Source organism: Ambystoma mexicanum, chromosome 11 (genome assembly GCF_040938575.1).
Source record: "Ambystoma mexicanum isolate Mex_15411 chromosome 11, UKY_AmexF1_1, whole genome shotgun sequence".
Taxonomy (NCBI): Eukaryota; Metazoa; Chordata; class Amphibia; order Caudata; family Ambystomatidae; genus Ambystoma; species Ambystoma mexicanum.
In genome coordinates, this window is record NC_090934.1 from 1401461912 (window position 1) to 1401480852 (window position 18941).

General features: G+C 45.2%; 1 protein-coding gene across 3 annotated transcripts in view; it reads right to left on the reverse strand.

Moving 5' to 3' along the window:
* Positions 1-18941, reverse strand: part of LRRK1 (leucine rich repeat kinase 1) — a 1071210-nt gene that overhangs the window by 573303 nt on the left and 478966 nt on the right. For all 3 annotated transcript variants that reach the window (XM_069625026.1, XM_069625024.1, XM_069625025.1), the window contains exons 15-16: positions 7729-7943; positions 4147-4311 (exon numbers count right to left, since the gene is read on the reverse strand). In XM_069625026.1, coding sequence (XP_069481127.1) covers positions 4147-4311; positions 7729-7943 — 380 coding nt within the window. The remainder of the gene's footprint in view (positions 1-4146; positions 4312-7728; positions 7944-18941) is intronic.

Sequence of the window (18941 nt, forward strand, 5' to 3'; positions counted from 1 at the left end):
ATGCCCTGCAGTACTGCATTCACGGTTACTTTGCCTGAAAGCATGGCCAAAGGCCCTTCCCAAGGCGCATAGGCCACAGAGCATGCCCTGCAGTACTGCAGTCACGGTTACTTTGCCTGAAAGCATGGCCAAAGGCCCTTCCCAAGGCGCATAGGCCACAGAGCATGCCCTGCAGTACTGCAGTCACGGTTACTTTGCCTGAAAGCATACCCAAAGGCCCTTCCCAAGGCTTACAGGCCAGAGAGCATTCCCTGCAGTACTGCAGTCACTGTTACTTTGCCTGAAAGCATGGCCAAAGGCCCTTCCCAAGGCCCATAGGCCACACAGCATGCCATGCAGTACTGCAGTCACGGTTACCTTGCCTAAAAGCATGGCCAAAGGCCCTTCCCAGGGCCCACAGGCCACAGAGCATGCCCTGCAGTACTGCAGTCACTGATACTTTGCTTGAAAGCATGGCCAAAGGCCCTTCCCAAGGCCCACAGGCCACAGTGCATGCCTGGCAGTACTGCAGTCACGGTTACTTTGCCCAGAGCATGGCCAAAGGCCCTTCCCAAGGCCCATAGGCCACAGAGCATGCCCTGCAGTACTGCAGTCATGGTTACTTTGCACAGAGCATGGTCGAAGGCCCTTCCCGAGGCCCACTGGCCACAGTGCATGCCCTGCAGTACTGCAGTTACTGTTACTTTGCCTGAAAGCATGGCCAAAGGCCCTTACCAAGGCCTATAGGCCACAGGCATGCCCTGCAGTACTGCAGTCACGGTTACTTTGCCCAGAGCATGGCCAAAGGTCCTTTCCAAGGCGCATTGGTCACAGAGCATGACATGCAGTACTGCAGTCACTGTTCCTTTGCCCAGAGCATGGTTGACGGTAGAATCCCTATTCCTGTGGAGTTGCGAGCAGAGGCTGCACGTAAACTGTAGCTATGGTTACATGGTCAAAGTGCATTATTTCTAATCCCACAAGTCACACAAAAATACTGGGGTTAAGGTAAATTGTGGCTGTATACTAACAGCAGAAATCAGCCTTCATTAAGAAAAAAAATCAGACACTCACAGATGGCATCACGTATGCCTTCATCGCACAGGAACAGGGTGGGTAGAGCAGCCTTTTCTACTACTGTGATGAAATGACTACTGCTCTGCAGAAGTACAGGGACAAGTAGAGGTGAAACCACCTACTGAACCCCACACAGCTACTAAACCAGCAGTGATTGCACAGACAGCATGCAAGAACCATACCGCTGTCACTTCTTTTGGCAGCGCAGTCAAAGGGCATGCTATGCTCCGATGAGTGGTGTGAGCTGATATAGGCGCAACATAAACAACAATGGCACGGTGGTACCACAATAAAAGGAAGTCCAATCAAGGTTCTATAAAAAGAGGGACATAAATACAAACAATCGATGCACACCCCTGTAAAGGAAACACAGGCAATGCAGATTTGGGGAATAAGGGGCACTCTGAGTGGATAGGCAGGGGTGGTCAGAAAAAGATTTCAGCAGCCAATGACAATCGAAAGGATATGTCTTTAAAAAGGCAAATAAGGGGGACTTAAATGTCACTAAAGTCCTTTAAGGAGGACCAGGGGGAAATTGCCTCATCAAATACCATTGTCTTTCCTCTTTGGTGGCCCCAACAACGTGTGACAGACCTCTAGGAGCTTCCTAAGGCGTGATTAGGTGTAGGGTTGGTGAGCTGCTCGGTTGGGTCCAACACACGGCGCAGCCCAATCAGCAACGGCACATGGCACGAACGAGTGGGTGGTTTATAGTCAAAGTCGAATGTCATAATGTCGAAAGTCAAAATGTCTAAAAAATAAAGTAGAAAAAAAAATGTCTAATTTCTTTTTTTAGTTGCTTTTTGTTCGAAATGGGGGGGTTCCCCCCCAAACCCTCCTTTTGTAATTTTCTTTTTGTTTTACCCTTTTTACCCCCGGAACCCAAAAAATAAATATAAATAAAAAAATAAAAAATTCGACATTTTCTTTTTCGACATTATGTTTTAGACATTTTTGTAATTCGACATTATTTTTGACAATATGACTGCACACCCGAGCAGGTCACAGGCAGATTCAGGTGGGAATCACGGTTTTTCTGTGACTTCTCAGTTGCAGGGAGAACCAGTGGGCAGGCAAGTTGAGTAGTTTCTTCTGCTCTTCCCGGATCACAAAGGTTTATAGAGGGCACCCGCAGGGGTTCCCAGTTACAGCAGGCCCTGTCCACACACAGCAGTTTCACCCCAAATGCACCCGTCGGCTGGGAAGGGTATATAGCTTTTGTCTTCCTTTGCACCTTCTGTCTTCAGCTCTATGGCAAAAGACTTTGGTACAGGGTTCCAGGTCAATTCTGTGACCTAACTAAAGACAGGCGTTCGTACCCTTCTAAACAGCAGATTTTTCCAAAGCGAGCCTGTTGTCAAGGGTCCAATCCTTGGAACGTTGTCCTCTAGCAGCTTTAGGAATGCGCCTGACCTTTGAACCTACCATGTGGTCCTGCAGAGAATTTGCTGAAGATGTCACGAGGCTGGCCACAGCAAAGGTACACGCGTGCCCTTTGCTTTCGGGATGGGACATTATGAAAGGAGAGTTTGATGAGCAGGCCTCCCCTTTCAGTGACAGAATTACCTGAATCATTTTGTTAATAAAAATAAAAAAAAGTTAAGGCTTCCACACCCTCGCTGATGGCCACTCTTCACAATTAAATATATGTTCTATCATTTCGATACCTTCCTCTCTTTTGCAATGATCCATCACATTGCCTTTAATCTGCTTGGCTCCTACTTTTCCAAGCCATCTGGTCTTCTACTAGCAATAAGATTGCATGTGCACCGTTTCACCCACACACTGGGCTTTCCTTGCCATATTAACCTGACCAGTGTCTATATTTTATTAGAGAAGCACCCCCTAGAGGTATCTAGTGTCAAAGCCTATCCTGGAATTGGTGGGAATAAAACAGGACATCTGTTCACCCTAGCTTAAGAGTTTCTGTCACTTGAACGCCCAGCATGTGGTACAGCGTCCTTCCAAATTAAGACCCCGCCCCAATATAGGGACCGCTGAAGCGGACGGTAAGCTAGCCCAAGGCATAGTTTCCTTCAAATTGGGTGGACAACCTAATACAGATTATCGTGCGTATTTCAGGACTGCTCAATATAGATTGCTGCAGCCACGTCAAGCAGATTTTTGGGTGGTTCCTTGTAGATTATGTTGTTGCTTTTCATTATAAATTGGGGTGCCTCCAAGCTGATTGTATGGACAAGTCATGGTAATTGCTCCAGCAACTGTACGCCATGTAGACGTCATGCAGAATGTTTAGGTATTCAGTGATTTTTTGAGGCAATTTCACGCTGGCTGATTTCTTGGTGCCCTGAATCCCTTACATGCTGATTCTGGAAGCAGCAATTTGATGCTGCTTCTAAGACCGACCACGCACTGACTCAATGTGGCCAAAGAATCTCATTGATATGACTGTTATTCCCAATTAATATTGTCGAATTTCAGGCGCTATTGTGAGCATATTGCGAGACTAAATCTTCACTAATTTGCGTGGCCAGAAAAGTTCCAGAGAACACAATTCTATTTTAATGTCCTCTATGAAGTTGTGAAACAATGTTGTAATCAACAACTAGAACGTAAAAATTACAAAACATTTTAGACCTTGATGACACCATTATTTTTCTGCACTGAATAACATTAGCCCCTGCCCTACCTTCTTACTGTCCCTTATTGAACTATTATTTTTCCATTCCTCAGACTTCCAAAGCCTGGATTAAAAAGCAACCTGGAAAACTCTGAGAAAATGTGTGCCAGCATTCACTGCTGACTTAAAGAAACTAAGCTTTGTTGAGCTTAATGGCTCTTGACTGTAGGAGAAATAGCCAGGAGCCGTGAAGGGTTCTGAAATTGGTTTCAAGCCTCTGTAAAATAATTCCCAACTAATCAGATTCAGCATGTCAATATTTGAACATATGCAGATCTGTATTTGGCAAACATAACAGACATGTGTTGTAATCCCTTAAATCAATGTAATGACCGACACAAACAAACCGTCCGTAGTCCTGTACGGTGCCAGTTTGCAGTCATCACTCAGTGGGCTTGCAGACGGAAGAAAATGGATAGCATTTCTGAGCATGGCCAGTGTTGGCTTACCTCAATGTTTAACAGCCAGAACTGGAGCTTTGCCACAGCCTCTTCTCCTAGAGCCAGGTTCCAGACAACCACATACAAGGCTTTGTCCGTGAAGAAGCACTGATTAACAGTCGACATGCTCGCCGGGCCCCCGATGTCCCAGACATTGAACATCACAGAATCAACCTGTACAAACAACAACAAAAAAAACACAAACAAGCAGAAACAAATGAACCGTATTATATGTAAAGAACTTCATAAAATAATGTTCTCCAATCAATTCAACATACAGTGCCTGAACCTCTAGGACTCTGAAATGATTGAAAGGCTCTCAAAATATCAGGCAGCAACCCGGGCAATGCCAGTGTAATTTTCCACCCGGATCGTACTCCCCCTTACATATTCGTTTAAAATGTAATTACTCCCCGCAGAACAGCCACTCACTGGCACTCCGAAAATAATGCTAACTTAAGGAAGGACATCATGTTTCATACCTTGTGTGTGGAACAGAGGGTTTTCCCACCCTTAAGCCCAATCCAAACTCTCTCCTGCAGTCGAATTGGGTAGATTTGGTGTCTTTTCATAACTAAGCTGCGTTATTTCTGGAGACCCTAACGAAAGCGGTATCATCTTAGAAGCAAGGGAAGAGCTTTGGTCTAACTTTGGAAGTTGAACGTTGGAGGTGTTTTAGGTTCCGACAGCTGTTGCTACCTGTTCTAGGCGTCTCTTGTTGGACACCCTGAAATAATTCCACACAACACATCTGTGGACTCACCATGACTCCTTTTGTCCCGAGGGTGGGGGTGTCTTCCAACTACCTAGAATGGGGCACAAATCTCCACCTGTGAAGCACAGGGAAGCAACACTCTCCAACAAACTGAACCCTTGCCTAGTTAACGTCACAACAGAAGAGATGAAAAGCAGGAACTCCGAACTCTTACAGGGTATGAGATCTCACACGGTGAGGAGGATTATTTCTGGAGAAGCTAGGGAAATATGCAGCAAATCTAGTGTCAATATGAGTTTCAAGCCATTTCACTTTCCGTCATCTATAGTAACAGTCGCAGTGACATCATCATTTTCTGCACATTCTAGGAGATTCTAAATGTAGCAATTTAAGAATCAAGGGAAACCTTGATAATTCAGTTCTTAAAATTACGCACTGTAAAAACCAGGCGACCAAATGTTATCAGCTCCGTATTATGCCTATGATCAACACCTCTCATCTTGACCTATTGCAAATTCCGAAAAAAGCGCACCCGATGACTTGCTCCTTGTATTGCATAATTTGCAATAATGAAACACACTACAGTTCTTAATGTGATTTCGACACAGGTTCGGGGTGTTGCTAGGGCTGGAGAAGATCCGGGGCTCCGCTAATGTCGGGACTGGCGGAACTCGGGGCTAGCTAGCCTTTTGGTTGTAGCACCTGAGATTCTATCCGGGGCTACAACCAGAAGACCTGGGGCTATAGCTCCCCCCCCCCCGAGCAACGCCTCTGGGTTAAGGGAATCCCAAATGGCCATCACCGGTGCAATGTGACACACGTATATGTGTATGCCACCAGTTGTCATGGAGACAACGATACCTGTGGGCAAGAGTTGATGATCAGCTAGTCAAGCTCCCAGTCATTGAAACCTCTGCCTGAGCGGAACGGGCCCACAGTGCTATGGGCGCACAGGGGTTGAGCAAGAGAAAAGATTGTACCTAGTAAAGCAAACCCACTAGCCATATGGAAATGGTCCAAATTGAAAGGAGGAGGCCTGGCAATGCTGTAGCTGCAGTGTTGGCAGCCTCTGTAACAGATTACCCACAAAAGGTTGATGTGTTCCAGCTTTTCATTCATAGAAATATCTCAATGGGCAATTAGCAAGTTTCTGGCCACTTCTAAACAGGAAAGTGGAACTAATCACTTGGAGCAAAGGCTGCAGAGGGTAGCGTTTATCCTGCTTGCTCTCCAGCGAATGCATGCAGTGCTCCAGGACAAACACGTGTTTGGCACTGACCCTGGTGTTGCCCTGGATCTTGACTAAGAACAGGTTTCCCGATGCCTTCTACGGCACATTTCACAGGACAGTCACATCAGCAATAACCCCGCAAGGAGGTGAATGCTGAGGGAAGCCGGGGGCTGAAGTCATTTCCTGCGTTACCGGGTCCAAAGCATTTCACCCAGTGTCGGATAGACAAGCTCTTCTTCTCAAGGACATTCTGGTCGGCAACGATGCTGGATAGACATCCACTGATTCCCGGTTCATAATTTGAAGAGGGCTGGGTGTTCCAGGTTTTTGAGGACACTTGTCTTTTTTGTAGACAAATACGCACACACTTGAAGCATCACTCAAAATGCCCCTGCTGTTGAGCGTAAACATTTGCAGTGGAGTGCAATCTAAAAGCGGTCTGAAGATGGGAAGTGGGAACTTTGGAAAGGCAGTGTGTGGTACACACCATTTGAGTTCTTGGCAGCTTGCTGATCTCTCATTAAATGTTATCTTAATAGTATCAAGATACAACATGAACACAATCTCGTACTGTGCACTACTGTATTTGCTATTCAATGGCCTTGCATGGTGCGGAATGAGAGACTACCAGTAATGTGTTTTTGATGCTATGTGTGCCCTTGCCTGAATAATATGGGACCAGCACTAATTTGTTGGTATATGCAAATGGATTTCCAATTAACAAGACAATTTGGCTGCAGGGAACTATGAATCCATCAATAACGCCAGAGCGTGAATTAAATTTCCCACGCAGGCTATTGCAGTTCACAAACACCACATCTTAATGGAAGTCTGCTGTCATTTCAACAGTGTCTAAAGACTCGGTCGGTTGCAGAGATAATTATAAAAGGCTGGCGGCCATTTTACCTGTGCAGGATTCTATGGAGATACGTCCATAGATGCAAAGTGCTGCAATTGACACTGGGTATCTACCATCCTAACTAATGCAACAAGGACTTCATGCAGCCAGAATGATTGTGAAAACATTGGTTGAGGTTACACTTAGGTTTATCATGGTTCCATATTTACGTGCTGCCAATTACACTATTGGGCAGCTTGAGTCCCTTGCTGCTTATACCTGAAAGCAGCCAGCACAGAAATAAAGCATTCATACTGTGTGCACATGACTGCAAAAGACAGGACGGGGGAACGGTAACTATTAGGAAAATCGCATTGCGCCAACAACAGGCAGCCATAGTGTGTACACCCGTGTGTCCCCCAACTAACGTTCATCCAACAGCAACATCTCGGCTAATACTACAGTTTATTGCTCCACGAACACGGCTTTCAAATGGAAATATACAAATTGTAGGAAAGAAAACCTAGCAAGAAATTCCATAGATTCCACTTTATCCCAGAACATTATTACATTAAGAGAGAAAAGTGTTCAAGTCAGAAGGTATGTCAAAGAAACATTGCCAAGAATACCTCCTGCAGCTGCCGAGTTGGATTCTTGTGTGTCATTGTATCAGTATAGATTATTAAACAACACACGCTCTGCCTCTGACAGAGCACTTTGGACAACATAACCCCATTCATACCAATGACGAAGAAAAGGAAGTTTAGACTTGTTGAAATATTGTTGGGGAAGGAGGTCCCCCTTCACCTTTGCTTTGGATCCGGAGGGGTTTTGGAGCTCCCATCTGGTGGTCGTGATTGTTGTATCACAGGACAGGAGCTGAGCAGGTTTCCCCGTCTGCAGAACCTCCAATAGTGACGACTTGCCCTGCCGCGGAGGACCCACAATCATCATCTTCACTAACTTGCATTTTTCTGCTTTTCGGAGCTGGGCTCGCAAGTAAGCCAACACCGCCCCGGGGCCTAAGTAGGAGAACAGAGAGGGCACCTTAGATATAGTCACATGATCACATTGCCTTAAATTGGTGGATTCGGGATTTAGACACAAGACATTTCTAAAACATTGCAAGAACAGTCCTTGTGAAGTGAAACAAGAGCAATGATTTGCTATAAAACTAGGCATGGCACAGAAAAAATGAATTGACTGCTTAAAGCAAAGGCATTGCTTACAGTCTTTACTTTAATGCTTAGTCGATAGTACCTTCACATGACTACGTATCGATTAAATGGAGTTGGGCCCAAATCCTGAAACCTACATAAACTGATTTGAAAAGCCTTTAGCACAGGGATATGGCAGTGTACAGTGTGTCGCTCTTCCCTGCTTCTCCGCCTCAGGGATTGACTTCAGCATGCGACTGTACGATAGAGTGGTCATGGAAAGGATTGCACATGCAGAGAGCACAGAAAAAAACTAGCTGTACCCATCTCCTGGTCCTCCACTTTTCACTCTTTCTACTTCAGCTTTGGATTCTTCGATCTCTTCTCACGGTTTTCAGACACATTTGGACACGGACAACACCCACATTTTCCTTTCTTTTTCCTTCTTTTGATGACACTAACCATCAACGTCTATCTGCTTGCCTTCAGGCCCTGAATAACTGATGTCTTCCTGATTCTTATCAAAACACATACCAGTCGTTGCTGACCCCGAATGCACTCCTCTGGGTTCAACAACCCTCTGCAGTTAAATTGAACTCATAAACCAAAATTTAAAAAATATACTGTAAGTATATCTTATAACAAGCGTGTTTAATACAATCAATCACATGAATTTGTTCACAAGTGCTATTAAATACAATCCTACATTTTTCTCTCAAGCCGAAAAGAAATTTGAATACATAGGGTCTAAATCACATTGCATGTGTAGAAATGTACATATGGTCAGATGAAAACATCAAAAATTCATGTAGATATTCATCGCACAGTGTTAACATGGAATGTCCATTTTGATAAGTCTCAATAGTAAAACATTGCAATATGCCGACGCCTTTCAGAATCACACATTCCTTTTTCAAGGCTGTGAACCTGTTACTTAACATTCATTAACATCTGTAAGTCAAAAAAGTAACGGTGTGAGTATGGTGTAAAGACGCATCATACATCAGTTCTCCTGTGTAAAAAATATGTTAAAAATAATAATGCTTACAACACCAACCTTTCAACTGGTGAATTCTATCACAACGGTAAGAAACACCCACTCAGAAGTAATCTAGCAAGGGTAGCCCGTTTATACTGAAACTTCTCTTCCTCAGACTTCTGTAATATACATGGATCTGTAAATGAAGAATTCTGTAAGAACTCCCCAAAGGGTAAAATACACAAATTTCCCCCAGAGTTACCCGTGCAGTCCTACCTGTCAAACGTTTCACTCGGACCGCAGAGCATCAGACCGCCAAACCGGTCTGGTGACCTGTGGCCGTATTTGAAGGCAGAGGCAAGAGCCATAAAGCACTTCCGGGTCAGGCGAGGCAGCCATTTTGGAGGGACTATAATATTGAGAGTGCATGCTTATAAGTGCCCACAGCATTAAAATAATAATTGACAGAAAACTGAAGAAACGCATGAATCCATTTCATAACTCACGTAACCTCAATACAGCAAACAGTAATCCTAGTCAATCCCAATCTTTAGGAGTGAATGTACCGTAATCAGATCATCCAGAGCATCAAAACAATACCGTAATACCCCATATCATTGGGAATCCTAGGTGCACAAAAAAATATATGTTTGGAAATTGAAATAAACCAATGTCCTGCAGATTAGCCTGCTCACAGTCTACCATGACATTGTCCCCTTTCCAATCCTCTTCCCTCGCAGGTAAAACAGGTACTCTACAGATTCATGATTCATACCCCTTGGTGTCATTGAGCCCATACTCTACATCCATACCATTTCTTTTTGTAATACTTTTCTTGTTAGATCACGCCCTCTGGTGGATGGGGTTACTTGTTCCAGAATGGTACATCTTAGCTGAGCTCTGGAGTGCCTGGCCACAGTGGAATGTGCTGCCAGAGGAGATTTAAGATTTTTACAGCGTAGTTTGGATGTATGCTCTGTCCACCGTGTTTTAACTTTCCTCGTGGTCTTAACCACATCACATAATCCACAAGGACACTTAAGTACATATACATTTGTAGAATCACAGGTACAAGAGAGTTTGAGGTAAAACGTTTTCCCCCCCGAGTATGGGTGACTTATGATGTCACCCCTGTTGAGGTTGTCACAATGATGGCAGTTATGACAGGGTTGTGTTCCCATACATTTAGTCTTCAAGTTTCTTGAAGTAACCAATTCTGCTCTCACCAATGTGTTTCTCAGTGCCCTACTGTTCCTGTAAGCAAAGATCGGAGGGTGTGAGAATAACCCCTAAAATGTAACATCAATGTGCAACATGGGCCAGTGTTTCTTTATTGTTTTTTTGATTCTTGAACTCTGTGTAGAAAAAGTTGTGACATATACCATTCCCGGATCCTTTTTAGGTGGGTTGGGTAATAACATGCCTTATCTTGATGTATGTGCTACCTTTTCTGCAACTTCCTATCTAAGCACTGGATCATATTTGTGTTTTACAAATGTAGATTTCAAGTTCAATGCCTGTCTCTGGTATTCTTCTGCACTCGAGATGCTTCTGCAGTATCTCAAGAACTGGCTTAGCGGTACGATGTCCAATTTCCGTTTTGGTTGAAAACTAGTTGCTCGAAGTAAACTGTTCCTATCGGTCTCCTTCATGAATATCCTGTTACTCAATCCCCCACCTTCCTCATAGATTTCCACGTCTAAAAAATGGATGTTAGTTCTACTATATGCAGTCGGAAATCTGATCCTAGCGTTCATGCTGTCCATCATTTCAAAGAATGTTAACAGGCCATCTTCGGTGCCAGTCCAAATACCAAAGAGGTGGTCGATAAATCGAACGGGCATCGTCAAATGTTACATCCACCAGATTATTACAGGTAAAACGCGTCGCCAAATGAAAATAAAATTGGACCAATTTCAACAAGGTAAGCCTGAAAATCCTGCCTGCCTTACATGAGTCTGTGGATAACAACAGCTATTGCATGGCTTCCATTCCTGCTTCGTGCACTGTGTTTGTGTAGAGGGATGTGACATCCATAGTAAACATGATGTCACGACCCTCCACAAACTGGATGTCATTTAGTTTATTCAAAAAGTCAGTCATATCTCTAATGTATATAGGACTCTCTTGAATCAGAGGTTGAATCGCTGTGTCCAGATATTGTGCAAGTGGTTCTAATAGACTAGCCATGGCTGCTATATTCGGACGGGCTGGGGCTTAGCTAACTGCTTATGAATTTTAGGCAGCAGGTAAAAAACTGATGATACAGGATTAGTTACTTCAAGAAATCTTCTCGTTTTTTCTGATATGATCTGTCGGTGTTCCGCCTCATCTAACAACTCTTTCATCAACAATCTCACCTTCTCCGTAGGATCAAACAAAATGTCTTCATAAATGTCCTTGTCCCCTAACCGTGTCTCAATGCTTCATCAATATGGTCAGCCTTATCCATAAGGACTAATGCACCCCCTTCATCCGCCAGCTTAAAGATAAAGTCAGTTTTGTCTAGCAAGGACTTGAGGACTTGTATTTCTCTTGCACTAAAGTTCCCATGTTTACTAGACTGAAATGTAATCTTCCTAAAGTCAGATAATAACATTTTCCCGAATGAGCCAAGAATAGAGTTTTTTACTGGTGGATAAAAGGTGCTTTTAGAAGCCATCTCAAGAAACTCTGGTCCTTCCTCTGACTCCTCTAAAAAAAAGAAAACCTTCAATTTAAGATCTTTATTAACTGAAAACAATAAATGTTCTCATGTAGACGTTTACTATGATGTTGAGGAACAAATGGTAATCCTTTCTTTAACACCAAGCTTTTGTACATAGATAATTGATAACTGTAAATATTGACCAATAGGTCCTCCTTGTCATAGTTGGTTTTCGAACAGCATTTTTTTCTTCTTACCTCTTCTTGTTATTTGTCGACTCCTAAAACAGAAACCTGCCTAGCAGTTGACGCTATAGTTTGTCGGATGTGCTAACTCTAACATTTCCAAACAGCCTCCACCACTGTTTCCAGCTCCGTGCTGGATGCATCTGGGGAAGTTGTATCTGATGGTGCTGATTTTTTATCTCTAAGTTTACGTTCCTCCTGCTGATAAGGTTTTGGATTCCTTTGCTGATAGTACTCTTGCCAGGTATAAACTATATTTAGTCTGTAATCTTGGGTATCCATCCTGAGTTTTCTAATCCTCTCCGCCTACAACTCCCTCTTATATTTATACAATTTTACATTGGTGTCCTCCAAGATGGCACTTATTACAAACTTGTATTAAGTGATCCTATTATGTTATTCATCTCTTCCTGATTCTTATGTCATAACCCAAAGAAAACAGACATTCTGTTCTTTCATGCATCTTCTATTACTTCTATTATTCTCTGCACTTTCCACCACTTAGCCTCCTGGCAGCTCCTCATGCTAGGGTTTTTATTTTTGATTCCGTCGTTTCTCTATAAAAATAAAATTTCTACCATGGCTTAATCTTGCAGGTGTTATCTCTACAATATTAAAAAAATGTGTCACCTAACTCTTCTACTGAATTATTATTACAAACGGGTGCTCTGTCTCGGGTTAACTATTTCTGCCCTCCTTATATTGGTCTTCCAGCTTATGCTCTTTTTCCATTGATATTGATATTTTATTTTGTTCAGAGCGCGTCAAGGCAAGGGAGGGGAAGAGGGGAGAACAAAACAGCGATCTTACTAGGCCCAGTGACATTGAGAACGCGCAAGTGCATGGGAGAGGGGGAGGGGAAAAGTGCATGGAAGGGGGGAGAAGTGGAAAGTGCGAAGCAGAGGATAAACAGATAAATAACAATAAATAAAAAATAAAGGAAACAAACAGTGGTAGTGCAGCCAGCAATTTGCAAGTGCTAGGTTTAATGCAGCAGACAGGGTAGGTCTGATAAGTGCAGGAAGAAAAAGGGGAGGCTGTATGGGTACAGATACAGACCCCAGTGCAAGGGGTGGCCCGAAGGCAGTGTGGGAGGGTGGCAAGATGAGCAGGTACCTGGGCCCGGAGGACAGAGGGTGGCCAGGTGCACGGTGCCAAGAGAGAACAGATCAGCAAGGGAGAGGGGGAGCGAAGGCGGAAGAAAAGAGGAAGGTCTTGAGGTGCTTCAGGAACCGGAGATAGTTTTAGAGTGGCAGGGAGGCTGTTCCAGAGGGAGGCCCCAGCCGAAGACAGAGATCTACCTGTCTGTTACATTAGGGGCTGTTGTTCACTTGGCAGTTATTATTGCTTGCACTACAATATTTTCCAAATATTTCTTTATTTCTGATTCAACTTTGCTGCCTTCCAATTAGAGAGAGATATGAGCTCCATTTTCTTTGAATGTGTTCATGCTTTGGCTCCAGACAACTTGGTTTCCTTTTATCACCCTCCTAGGGGTCTTAGTTCTTCATCTCAATTCCTTAGTTCTGTTGCTCACCCCTGTGCGTCTTCTCATTTTCATTCCTTCCATGTACTTGCTACCAAACTATGGAACTCTTCGTCTGGATATTTTCTCTCTAACGTTGTTCTGTTCAAGAAACGTTTCAAAATGCATCTTTTGCAGTCTGTCTCGCTTCACCATGTTTTCTCCTGACTTTTGGTTGCCTCATGACCTCATTCTTTTCATGCTGTAGATGTTATTTTACTATACATTTTTTACTGTGCACATTATGTGCAGCGCCTTGGATAAAGGTGATACAAAAATAAAAATAAAGTCATCATGCCCTGTCGTAGCCTCGGGCCTTGTACATGGCCCACTATGGTTACATTTCCTCCAATACCAAAAGGGAGGAAAAAGTTACGTGGCAAGCATTGGAGCAGCGTGGCGTCATCCGCATGGAAGCCCGGAAGAACCTGTACTCTGCGCAATGTAATATTTCCCTTCTCCATAGCCTTCTCCTGGCAGCTTCTCCAGTTTGCGTCTTTCATCCCTCCGGTCCTCCTTATCTCCTCATAATTCGCCCGCCTTCCTTCTCGTGCTGGGTCATCCTCTTCGTCAGTACAGCCCAGTTTCCTCCTGAGCCGCCATTCTGGTATTACCCAAATTGTTCGTTTACAATTGTTCGAATGAACAATTGACCGAATTTAAAGGGTCACAATCGACCTTTTCACAATTGACCGTATATATATATATATATGACAATGCATTACTTACCGTAAAAGCATTTCTGATGGTTGTATCTGCTTAGATTCACATGCTGTGCATAGGTCCGACATCCAGTGGTCACTGCGGAGTATTGCATTTTGTTTTTCGTAGTCGAAAAGGGGACGTCGACAAGGCGTGTCTGTAACACTATCCCTATAGTGACGTGCGTTGTACCCACAATCCCTCAAGCGTTGAGGTCCCTCTGTTTGTATTTTTTCTGCCCTGAGGGAGCCTTCTATACGTGAGTGAGTACAGAAAAGAGAGAGATGTAGAAAGATGTCTATGTTCCTTCCATCCGAGCGGGGAGGAAGGGTGGGCGCATGTGAATCTAAGCAGATACAACCATCAGAAATGCTTTTACGGTAAGTAATGTATTGTCTTCTGATGTTTGTTAATCTGCTTAGAATCACATGCTGTGCATAAACTAGCGAGCAGTACCCGGAGTTGGCGGTGGGTTATGAGAAGGAACAGTAGAGAAAAGATGTCTTAATACTGCCTGTCCCACCTGGGAGTCAGATCTAGAGTGTGCATCTAGACAGTAGTGTTTTGTAAAGGTGTGCACAGAACTCCAGGTAGCCGCTTTGCAGATGGACTCAAGGGGAACATTTACAATGAACGCTATGGAAGCCCCAGTGCCTCGAGTGGAATGTGCTCTTGGCTTGAAGGGTAGTTCTCTCTTAGCAAGAGTGTAACAGAGAGTGATGCATTGAACAATCCATCTAGATATAGTGGACTTTGAGACTGCATCTCCTTCTCTTCCTGCTGCCACCGAGACAAAGAACTGATTAGTCTTTCTCAGTGGTCTGGTTGTTTCCATGTAGAACATGACAGCTCTGCGTACATCTAGTGTATGCAGACTTTTTTCTCCCAAGCTGGAAGGGTTTTGAAAGAACGTTGGTAGTTCTATTGACTGGTTTACATGAAATTTCGAGATGAATTTTGGTGCAAACCTTGGGTGAGTGCGTAGAACCACCTTATCCTTGTGAACTGTTACGAAGGGGTCTAGAACAGAAAAAGCCTGTAGTTCACTTACTCTCCTAATGGAGGTGATAGCTATTAGGAAAGCAGTCTTAAGAGTGAGGTCTTTAAGAGTTGCCTTGTGCATGGGTTCAAAGGGAGGGCCCATGAGTCTAGAAAGTACCACATTTAAGACCCATCCGGGAGCTGGGTTAGCTATCGGAGGGTGTATTCTCTTTACCCCCTCCATGAAGGCTTTGATAACTGGTATCTTCCACCACGACACTTTAAGTTGGGAAGTGGTGTATGCAGAAAGTGACGCTAGGTGGACTTTAATGGAATTGAACACTAGACCTGAATCCAGTAATTGGGTCAAGTACAGAACAATGTTTGTGGGAGAGCAGTCAACCGGGTTGATGCTCTTACCTCGACACCAGATGACAAATCTTTTCCACTTGCTAGAATAGCAGTGGCGAGTATTAGGTTTTCTGGCTTCCCTGAGGATGTCCATACATCTCTGAGGGAGTTGTAGATGTCCAAATTCTATGATCTCAGGAGCCAGGCTGCTAAATTCATGGTCTGAGGGCATGGATGCAGTGTCCTGCCCTTGTCCTGTGACAGCATGTTGTACGGGCAGGGAAGTCTCACTGGGGGAGATAGGGACATCTCCATCAAGTGAGGGAACCATGGCTGCCGGGCCCACATTGGGGCCACTAGTATCATGGTAACCTGCTCCTGGTGCATCTTGTGCACCACCTTGTTGAGAAGGGGAGTCGGGGGAAAGGCGTAAACAAATTTCCCTGACCATTGAATCGACAGACCGTTCCCCTTGGACTGGTTTTGGGGGTACCTGGAGGCGTAACTTTGGCATTGTGAGTTCTCCAGTGTTGCGAACAGGTCTATTTCCGGGAATCCCCATTGCGTGAAGACGTCTAAGACGAGGTCTTTGTGCAATTGCCATTCATACTCTTCGGGCAGGGGGAAGTCTCTGCTGAGTTCTTCTGCTAGCAGATTGAGTTCCCCTGGTACGTGTTGTGACAGTAGGAACATGTTGTGTTTGAGAGCCCACTTCCATATATTCTGGGACAGCTTGCACAGTCCTGGAGAGTGGGTTCCCCCCTGATTGTTGATGTAGTACATGGCTGTGGTGCTGTCTGTAAGGACCATCACTGTCTTCCCTTGTAGGTGTTCCTGGAAGGCTTTTAGTGCTTTGAACACCGCCAGTAGCTCCAGTAGGTTTATGTGCTTGGATGTTACGTTCGGAGTCCAGACTCCGTGAGCAGTTTGATGGGATAGGTGAGCCCCCCATCCTGTGAGGGATGCGTCCGTGGTTAGAGTGGCCTCCCCCGCGGGTGTGGCAAAGGGTTTCCCTATTATCAGGTTTTCCTTTGTCCACCACCATAGCAAGAGAACCAAGGCCTGCGAGACCACCACTAGATCGTCCCGTTGTCCGCTGGCCTGACACCATTGGCTGTTGAGCCACTCTTGCATTGGGCGCATGCGCAGGCGCACGTGAGGTACCAAATAAATACACAACGCCATCATTCCTAGCAAGCGCATCGCTTTGCGCACCGTCACCTCTCGACCTGCCACATATTGGGGGATCTGAAACAGCATGTTTTGGACCCTCTCGTTGGAGGGGAAGACGAGGCCGTCCTTTGTTCAAATTAGAGCCCCTAGGAATTGTTTGACTTGGCTGGGGTCTAAGCTGGACTTCTTCTCGTTGATGGAGAAGCCCAGTTGGAACAAAAGGTCTACAGTCTTTTGGGTGTTTGAGAAGCATGTCTCGTAAGAATCCCCTGTTATGAGCCAGTCGTCGAGGTAAGGGTATACTGGGATGGATAACCTGCGCAGGTGTGCCGCTGCCACTGCCAGTACTTTCGTGAATACCCTTGGTGCAGATGCTAGGCCGAAGGGTAGCACTCTGAACTGGTAGTGTTTGCCCTCTATCATGAACCTGAGGTATTTTCTGTGCGCTGGCAACATTAAAATATGAAAGTATGCATCTTTCATGTCCAGTGTTGTCATGTAATCTCCCTGTGATAGCAGTGGGATCACTTCCTGTAAGGTCACCATACGAAACGTCTGGGGTTTGACAAACTTGTTCGCTGGGCGCAGATCTAATACAGGGCGCATGGTTAGATCCTTTTTGGGTACAAGGAAGTACACTGAATAAATACCTTCCATTACCTGAGATAGAGGCACGACCTCTATGGCTCCTTTTTCCAGCAGTTGGTCCACTTCTTGGAGAAGGATGGCGAGGTGTTCTGGTGTCATGCGGCGTCCCCTCGGGGGTCTGTATGTTGGGGAACTGTTGAACTCTATACAGTAGCCGCGGGCTACGGTGGAAAGTACCCAGCGGTCTGATGTTATTCCCTCCCATGCTGGAAGAAAGGATGTTAACCGGCCCCCGACCGGCGTTGCATGGGTGGGGACGCAAATCTTCGCGTCACTTGGTGGTGTTGTTGGCTTGGGAGCCACTGGGGGGGGAACCCCGCCCTCTTCCCTTGCCACGACGTTGACCCCTCTGATTGTACTGGCCGCTATTACTCTGGTAGTTGCTGGCAGAGTACTGTTGTTGGTTTTGTTGCTGGCGTTGTCCACGAAAAAAGCGCTTATTACCAAATCCCCGCCTATTAGGGGGTTTAGAAATTTGGTCTAAGGTCTTTATTGTATCAAATTCTTTCTTCGCGTTCTCCAGCGCGTCATCCACTGCTCTCCCAAAGAGGTTGGATTCCTCTATGGGTTTATTAATAAGGGATGCTTGTGTTTCCGCCTTAAATCCAGAATTGCGAAGCCAGACGTGACGCTTCAGTAAAATTCCTTGTACCAAAGTGCGGCCAGCCGTCTCTGCTGCTTCGAGGGTATTCTTGACGATGCTTTGATTGACCAGAGAGCCCTCGTTAACTGTAGCCAGTAAACGAGTCCTTAGGGGTTCGGGAGCTTCTTCGATGTCCTGTCTGAGCTTAGCCCATTGAGCATCGGCGTAGCTTGCCAATAGGGTATTATTATTGGCGATTCTGGTAGAGAATGCTGCAGAGGTGGTGATTCTCTTGGCTAGGGCATACAGCTTCTTCCCCTCTTTATCTGGGGGTGCCTCGCTAGTACATAGTGGGACTCCTGCCTTTTTTCTGGTGTTGGTCACGACCAGGGAGTCCGGGATTGAGTGACCCTTAATATATAATGGGTCTGATTGAGAGGGAGAGAACAGTTTCTCAATCCTCGGATTGACCCCTCTCGCCAATGCAGGAGTGGAAAGAGAAGGTGTAATACATCTCTTAACTGAGGCGAGGATAGGTATAACCTGGCTAGTGGGGGGTTTTTCTCTGATAATCCTCTCCACAAAATCGGTGTCTGGGGTGACGTCCCCAGTTTCGATTTCGAAATGCGCTGCTGCCTTCTTCAGCAGTGCATTGAAGGTGGGTTGATCATCGACAGGCGAAGGGTTCCTGACTGGTGTAGTTTCAGTAGACCTGATGACTATACTGCTACTGCCTGTGTCAGTCGACCTAGCCGGTGACTGCCAGGGATTTTGGTGGCCCTCGCCTGTGTCTTCCTGGAATCCTTCCTCACATAGGTTAGTTTCCTCGTGAAAACCTTCCTCTTCTTGTTGGTCCTCAACATAGGTGAACTCATCTTCCTCTTGGAAGAAGGTGTCTTCCTCAGTGGGATTGTAAGAGTTTATGTCCTCCTGTATGGGGTTATAAAACTTCTGGTATTTAGCCCTTGGACTCTCAAGGGGTGCCTCCCTTGGTCTCTTGGGCGCCCTGTCTTCTGGGATGGACATGAA